General features: G+C 54.2%; 1 protein-coding gene across 1 annotated transcript in view; it reads right to left on the bottom strand.

The window, feature by feature from the left end:
* The window catches only part of PLD2 (phospholipase D2), a 25301-nt gene that overhangs the window by 7629 nt on the left and 10384 nt on the right, over window positions 1-7288 (bottom strand). The window contains exons 11-23 of the mRNA XM_011958620.1: window positions 6091-6174; window positions 5869-5947; window positions 5004-5114; window positions 4657-4827; window positions 3853-3979; window positions 3544-3662; window positions 3339-3452; window positions 2778-2882; window positions 2487-2575; window positions 2265-2378; window positions 2058-2107; window positions 1647-1781; window positions 1282-1435 (exon numbers count right to left, since the gene is read on the bottom strand). Coding sequence (XP_011814010.1) covers window positions 1282-1435; window positions 1647-1781; window positions 2058-2107; window positions 2265-2378; window positions 2487-2575; window positions 2778-2882; window positions 3339-3452; window positions 3544-3662; window positions 3853-3979; window positions 4657-4827; window positions 5004-5114; window positions 5869-5947; window positions 6091-6174 — 1452 coding nt within the window. The remainder of the gene's footprint in view (window positions 1-1281; window positions 1436-1646; window positions 1782-2057; window positions 2108-2264; window positions 2379-2486; window positions 2576-2777; window positions 2883-3338; window positions 3453-3543; window positions 3663-3852; window positions 3980-4656; window positions 4828-5003; window positions 5115-5868; window positions 5948-6090; window positions 6175-7288) is intronic.

Below are 7288 nucleotides of genomic sequence, written 5' to 3'. Positions count from 1 at the left end.
ATCTCTGCTCATTGCAAACTCCGCCTCCCAGGTTCACACCATTCTCCTGCCTCAGCTTCCTGAGTAGCTGGGAGTACAGGCGCCCGCCACCACGCCCAGCTAATTTTTTTGGTTTTTTCGTAGAGACGGGGGTTTCACCGTGTTAGCCAGGATGGTCTTGATCTCCTGACCTCATGATCTGCCTGCCTTGGCCTCCGAAAGTGCTGGGATTACAGGGGTGAGCCACTGTGCCCAGCCAAAAATTACTTTCAAAAGATTTTTTTTGGTGGGATGCGGTGGCTCACAGCTGTAATCCCAGCTATTTGGGAGGCTGAGGCAGGAGAATTGCTTGAATCCAGGAGGCAGAGGTTGCAGTGAGCCAAGATTGCACCATTGCACTTCAGCCTGGGCGACAAGAGTGAAACTGCATCTTATTGATGACGACAACAACAATAACAACAAAAATTTTTTTTCATGGCCAGGTGCAGTGGCTCACACCTGTAATCCCAGCACTTTGGGAGGCTGAAGTGGGCAGATCACCTGAGGTCGGGAGTTCAAGACCAGCCTGACCAACATGGTGAAACCCTGTCTCCACTAAAAATACAAAAACTAGCCAGGTGTGGTGGCACAGGCCTGTAATCCCAGCTACTTGGGAGGCTAAGGCAGGAGAATTGCTTGAACCCGGGAGGCAGAGGTTGTGGTGAGCTGAGATCTCGCCATTGCACTCTAGCCTGGGCAACAAGAGCGAAACTCCGTCTCAAAAAAAAAATTTTTTTTTCTCATTTTTTTTTTTTGGTGTTCCTGCTTCACTGACACTCTAAACTGATTAGTCTGCCCATTGATTTGTTTGTTTTGTTTTGTTTTGTTTTGTTTTCTGGAGGCAGAGTCTCGCTCTGTCGCCCGGCTGGAGTGCAGTGGCGTGATCTAGGCTCACTGCAACCTCTGCCTCCTGGATTCAAGCGATTCTCCTGTCTCAGCCTCCCAAGTAGCTGGGATCACAGGTGCCCGCCACCACGCCCAGCTGATTTTTTGTATTTTTAGTAGAGACGGGTTTCATTATGTTGGCCAGGCTGGTCTCGAACTCCCAACCTTAGGCAATCCACCCGCCTTGGCCTCGCCAAAGTGCCGGGAAGTGCTGGGATTAGAGGCGTGAGCTGCCGCGCCCAGCCTTGCCTATTGAGAATCTAGCACTACCTCTACCTCTGGCTCCGGGAGTACCTATGCGGTGCTACCTCTTGTCCTGCTCAAAAGGCAGACGCCCCCATCTCCCTCCCACCCTGTGGCACCCCGCCCCAGCTCTACCTGAAGCAGTGCTTCCGCAGACTCGAGGCAAACCTGCCCGCCTGATACTCCACCCCATTCATGAGGGATGGTTCCATCTCTGTGTCCTCGATCAGCACGGCCAGCTCACTGTCCCGCTTCCCCAGCAAGCTCCGGTCATTGATGTTTGCAGAACCTGGGGTGGATGGGGCGCACGCTGTCTGCTTGGGGCCAGGGCACTCCCGCCAGTACCCCATCCCCTCTACCAAAGCACTGGCCTGCAACACTCCTTCTTGGACCCTCCACCCCTACATGAGCCTGAGCTGCAGTCTCTGTCATCCCGGTGTCTCATCTCTTTGCCTGTCGCCACACCCTCTCCCTGCCAGGGGCCCAGATCCGGCACTGACCGATGATGACTGTCCGGTCATCTGCGATGAGCATCTTGCTGTGGATGTAGATGAGCTCCGAGACGGGGTGCCCGCCCAGCTCTCCATGTGTACGAAGCCCGCAGATGGAAATATAGTCCCGCCATGCTGTCCCCACTGCATACAAGAGACGGGGTGACAGGAGGGGAAGTGAGGGGAGAGGTGGCTCTGTGTGCAGACAGGGCCCTGTCCCACCTCCTCTCACTCCAGAAGCTCTTCCTACAAAGAGTCTTGTCTCTCTGCTTCTCCCTGCAGTGAAAGGCCAGCTATGGTCTGCGTAGCCTCAGAGGCTCACGGGAATGACAGCCTCCTTCCCTCAACCCCAGGCCTCCAGCGCCCCAATCTCCCTCTCCCAGGGGACCAGGGCTTGAGCCCCCAGCCCCCAGCACTCACTGGCTGCTTTGAGGCGATGCAGGATTGAATACTCCCCACGACACAGGGTCCTGAGAGAAAAGACAGAGGGAGAGAAGTGGAGGCTGGCAGAGGCAAGGGGAGGTCAGGAGAGGTGATCCTCCTTTAAGGCCCAGGAGGAAGGGATCAGGACAGAATCAGGAGGGGGACACGGGTGGGATGGGGCCACTGAGAGCCCTGGAGGCTCACCTGTAAGTAAAATGCAGAATAGCCTGAATGGAGTTGCCACCACCCGTGGAGATATCGCCCTCGAAGCCAGGGAGTAAGGGCAAAAGCACGTAGACTCGGAAACACTGTCCCTGTCTGGGGAGAGGGTGGAGTCAGAGGCGCGACTGGTCCCTCAAACCCCACCCCCTTCAACTGGGCTCAAACCACACCCACAGTCCCCACCTTCCTGACAGTCCACCTTACTTGTGGGCCTTCAGGATTCTGTCCACAATCTCATCGCCCACCTTGTTCAGAACTGTCCGCCCATCTGAGCAGCTAATGAAGAACTGATTCTGGGGCAAGAACCAGAGACAGACATCAGCAGCCTGGCCCCTGGCGCTGTCCTTGGCCTCCAGCCCTGGTCCCAGGCTCCAGGCGTCTGCTTCTGCTCCGGGCCCAGCTCCACCAACCCTCAATGACTGACTCCACTCATTCCCCAGGTGTCTCTCCTGCGACATCCCTTCCATGGTCTCCCCCACCTCCTCCCAGTCAGACCTCAATGTAGAGGAAGTGCTGGCTCTCCTTGATGGTGTGGAGGTAGGCATTGAGGATGGAGTTCTCCAGAGTCCCTGCTGACCAGCGGTCCACTGACCGCAAGACCTAGGGAATGGTGAATGCGATGTGCTTCTTTTCATTTTTTACTTTTATGGTTTTTTTTTAGACAGAGTCTCGCTCCCTTGCCCAGACTGTGCAGTGGTGTGATCTCAGCTCACTACAACATCTGCCTCCTGGGTTCAAGCGATTCTCCTGCCTCAGCCTCTCTAGTAGCTGGGACTACAGGCACACACTACCATGCCCGGCTAATTTTTTGTATTTTTAGTAAAGATGGGGTTTCACCGTGTTAGCCAGGATGGTCTCGATCTCCTGACCTCGTGATCCGCCTGCCTCGGCCTCCCAAAGTGCTGGGATTATAGGCGTGAGCCACCGCGCCCGGCCGTGATGTGCTTCTTAACCCCAGGGGAGGACAGTGTAGGGGGCTCTCACACAGGGGGAGTGGGTTGGGGTGTTGGGCTGAAGGAGACAAAAGTGGGGGCTGGCTGAAGTGGGGGGCCTCACCTGCACAGTGGTGCACTGCCCCCCTGGAAGCATGAAGGGGAGCTGGTTGGCAGTGCTGGTAGACTTGGGAAGCAGGTAGGGGTACGTGGGAGTCTTGTACTTGGCCTTGGTGGTCTGAAGTGGAGGGATGGCAGAGTCAGCAGGAGGTGCCAAGCTGTCCCTGGCTCCCTCCCTACCTCCAGCCCCCACCAGAGGGAACGAGCACCTTGGTGAAGTTCCAGCGCTGGATGAAGTGCCGGGCGAGGTCCCGGGCAGGTAGGCCATGGACGACTACCCCAACGTCCCGCCATGGCATCCGAGGGGTTGTCTCCCTGTCAATGAAATCTGCGAGGTCCCGGGAGAGTCAGGGGAGACGTCAGGGCTGGACTCCTGGGGACACTTGGGGCAGGGAGGAGGAGCCTGCCAGAGGGAGGGCTGTACCACCCTTGACCCCTCTCATCCCATCCTCAGTACCAGTCCCAGCTTCTGACCCTGCTCTCAGCTCTCTGGGGTTTTGGCGGGTGGGAGGCTTCACCTTCGAACGGCCGGTCGAGCTGCACCCAGTCCTTGGTGATAAGATTGCTGTAGTCCTTGCCCAGCCAGAAGAATTGGTTGCGAGAGAGGTCTGGGGTGGCCGGCGAGTCTGGGCACGGGGTGGGAGGCTGTAGGGGGAACACACCCAAGCCAGGGGCAAGGGGAAGTCATGGGGCTGTACAGAGCCAGGGCCAAAGAGAGGAGCACTGAAAGAGTGAGAGAGACGGAGAGGAAGAATGACACAGAGCGTCTGATTCCCCAGCCCTCCCCTCCAGCCGCCTTCGACACTTTTAGAGGAATGGGGTGATGGTCAGTGAAATGGGGAAAGGACTGGGTTACAGCCCTTTTTTTTTTTTGAGACGGAGTCTCGCTCTTGTCACCCAGGCTGGAGTGTAATGGCATGATGTTGGCTCACTACAACCTCTGCCTCCTGGGTTCAAGCGATTCTCCTGCCTCAGCCTCCCGAGTAGCTCAGATGACAGGCACCCACCACCATGCCCGGCTAGTTTTTTGTATTTTTAGTAGACATGGGGTTTCACCATGTTGGTCAGGCTGGTCTCGAACTCCAGACCTCAGGTGATCTGCCTGCCTCGGCCTCCCAAAGTGCTGGGATTACAGGCATGAGCCACGGCACCTGGCCGGTTACAGCACTTTCAAAGTGGGTTCTTGGGGTCCCAGAAAGTTTGAGGAACCCTGAGGTGGGCAGGACCTGGAATGACTGAGGGAGTAAGGCTGGAGCTGCGAAAAGGTGTGGATTGAGCTTATCTGAGTTTGGGGGTGCTCAGGAAGGTCTCGGGGGGATTACCTGGGAGGCAGCTGATTCAGAGGAGTCTCCAAGGTCAGTCAGTCGGTAGTGCAGGTCATCCCAGCGGCCATAGGCAAGGTCCAGTCCCCCCAGGAATGCTACCACTTGGTCCACCACCAGGAGCTTCTCATGATGGGCCCACAGCGTCACTTGGTCTGGGTGACGCATCACCTGGAGCAGGCATGGAGGGTTCATGAGGTGGGTTTAGGTGAAGAAAAACAGGAGGTACTGGGAGGGAGAGAGGAAAGATGGCAAGATGAGACCGTCAGGAAGCGGGAGCACTGAGGGCAGGGACAGTGTGGGGAGGAGGGCTGTCATGTGGGAGGGTCTCTGAGGCCCAGAGTCACCTTTATGTTGGGGTGCAGCAGCATCAGTGCCCTCTTGCTATAGCCACTGTTGATGCCCAAGGCCAATTCCACTTCCTTAAACAGCAGAATGGACACGCGGACACCCTCCTCCTGGTGGTGAGTTGGGGAATTAGATCCCAGTGCCTCTCCCAGAGTTGCCCCTTTCCACACTCCCAAACCCTTTCTACGTGTGTCCCTCCAGCCTGTCTGGAGATCCTAGAGGCTCTGCCACATATGCCCTGCTTTGCTGCTTGCAGCAGACTTAGACTAAATGTCATCTGTGTGCTCACCCACTCACCCATCCACCTATCTATCCACCTACCCTTCACCATCCATCTATCCATCTTCCCAAGCATTTACTCATCCTTTTACCGTCTATCATTCATCCATCTACCCGCCTACCCTCCTAGCCCTCCACCTTTCCAACTCATATCCTTCCATCCATCACCCTTTCTGTCCTCTGTCCATCCACCCGCCCACCCACCCTGCAACATCCATGCATCCTTCTTCCTGTCCATCAACGCCACACACGCCCCCTCCATGGCAGGTACTGTGTCTTGTAGGGGAACAATGATATTAACCAGTCCAGTGAAAGAGATAGACATGTACACCCCCAGATAACACAATAAAGTATTATGTTTACTGGGAGGGAAGTCTCTGCCAGGTGGAGGGAGCATGAAGAGGAAGGTGTCAGTTCTCCTTAGGGCAGAGGGAGAGGGCGGAGGTGATGTCTGACAGGCGCTGGGCCAGGATGGGCACATTTCCCTCCCCTGAAGCCTCAGACTCCCTACCTTCTCCCAGCCCTGCTAATCAACCTCCACCCACAGGCAACCCCCTCCCCGTGCAGCCTGACGGCTGTCCTCACCGCCTTCCTCTTGAGCATAATGTCCAGTCTCCAGTCATCTGAATGGGCCGGACGCTTCAGGTAAACCTCAGGACTCAACCTGGGATTTAGGGCAGTGGATTAAGGGCAAACAAAGCCCCAGACCACCAGCCGCACCCCCCTTCTCCTCCTTCCTCCGAGGAATACGCTGACCTGCCCCAGGCTCTATCCTGCCCAGTCTTGTTGGGGCCTCTTCCCACTCACCACCAGTCTGTGATGAAAATCTCCTCTTGAGCTCGAAGGATGGCATCTGCCACAGCAGCAAAGTAACCTGCCCCATTCACAAACCTGGGGGGAGGCCAAGCCAAGGAGGTCAGGGGAGTCAGAAGCCAGAAAGCTCTGGAGAGTGAAGACCGGAGGACAGTCATGGGTCAGAGGTGACAGCAAGGTCAAAGATCGGGAATGATCAGAGAGCACAAGTGGTATCAGACACATCAAAATAGTGTTTGCCCACATACACTAAATACAAATAAAAATTACAAAAAGACACAATGACCTAATCAACTAAAGAATGGGAGGATTAATACATCATACATAAAGAACACCAATAAGTCGACAAGAAAAAGTCACATGAGCCAACTGAAAAATGAGCAAATCGTAAGAACTGACAGTTCACAGAGAAATTAAAATGGCCAGTTGTGGCAAATGATATTCAGTTTCACTAGTAAACGAAGAAGTTAAAATGAAATTACATTGAAAAAATCCATTAGATGGGTAATAATTAAAATCATTGGTAACATTCAATATCAGCACATTAGCATATCAGAATGTTATTCAATATGCTGAGGAATATTCAGTATGCTGGGGAAGTGGGTATTCTCATAGACCATGAGAATATAACTTTTAGGAGACAATTTGGCAGTATCAAAAAAATATATATATATATAGCTTTTTTGATATGGTATCCCATTCTGTCGCCCAGGCTGGAGTGCAATGGCACGATCTTGGCCCACTGCAACCTCCACCTCTTGGGTTCAAGTAATTTTCCTGTCTCAGCCTCCCAAGTAACTGAAATTACAGGCACCCGCCACCATGCCTGGCTAATTTTTGTATTTTTAGTAGAGACAGTTTTTGCCATGTTGGCCAGGCTGGTCTTGAACTCCTGACCCCAGTGATCTACCCGCCTCGGCCTCCCAAAGTGCTGGGATTACAGGCAAGAGCCACAGCGACTGGCCAGCAGTATCAAAATATTAAATGCACATAGCCTTTCATATCATTAAATATGCACAGTAATTTTACGTCTAGGAATACATCCTACACAATGCTTAGGCAAAGATCGTGTTCATCACATTGTGTGTAAGAATGAAAAATGGGGCCGGGCGCGGTGGCTCAGGCCTGTAATCCCAGCACTTTGGGAGGCCAAGACGGGCGGATCACGAGGTCAGGAGATCGAGACCATCCT

The sequence above is a fragment of the Colobus angolensis genome, unplaced genomic scaffold, assembly GCF_000951035.1.
Source record: "Colobus angolensis palliatus isolate OR3802 unplaced genomic scaffold, Cang.pa_1.0 Scaffold47, whole genome shotgun sequence".
Taxonomy (NCBI): domain Eukaryota; kingdom Metazoa; phylum Chordata; class Mammalia; order Primates; family Cercopithecidae; genus Colobus; species Colobus angolensis.
Note: the sequence above shows the minus strand (reverse complement) of the source record. Positions and strands in the feature narration are given on the sequence as shown.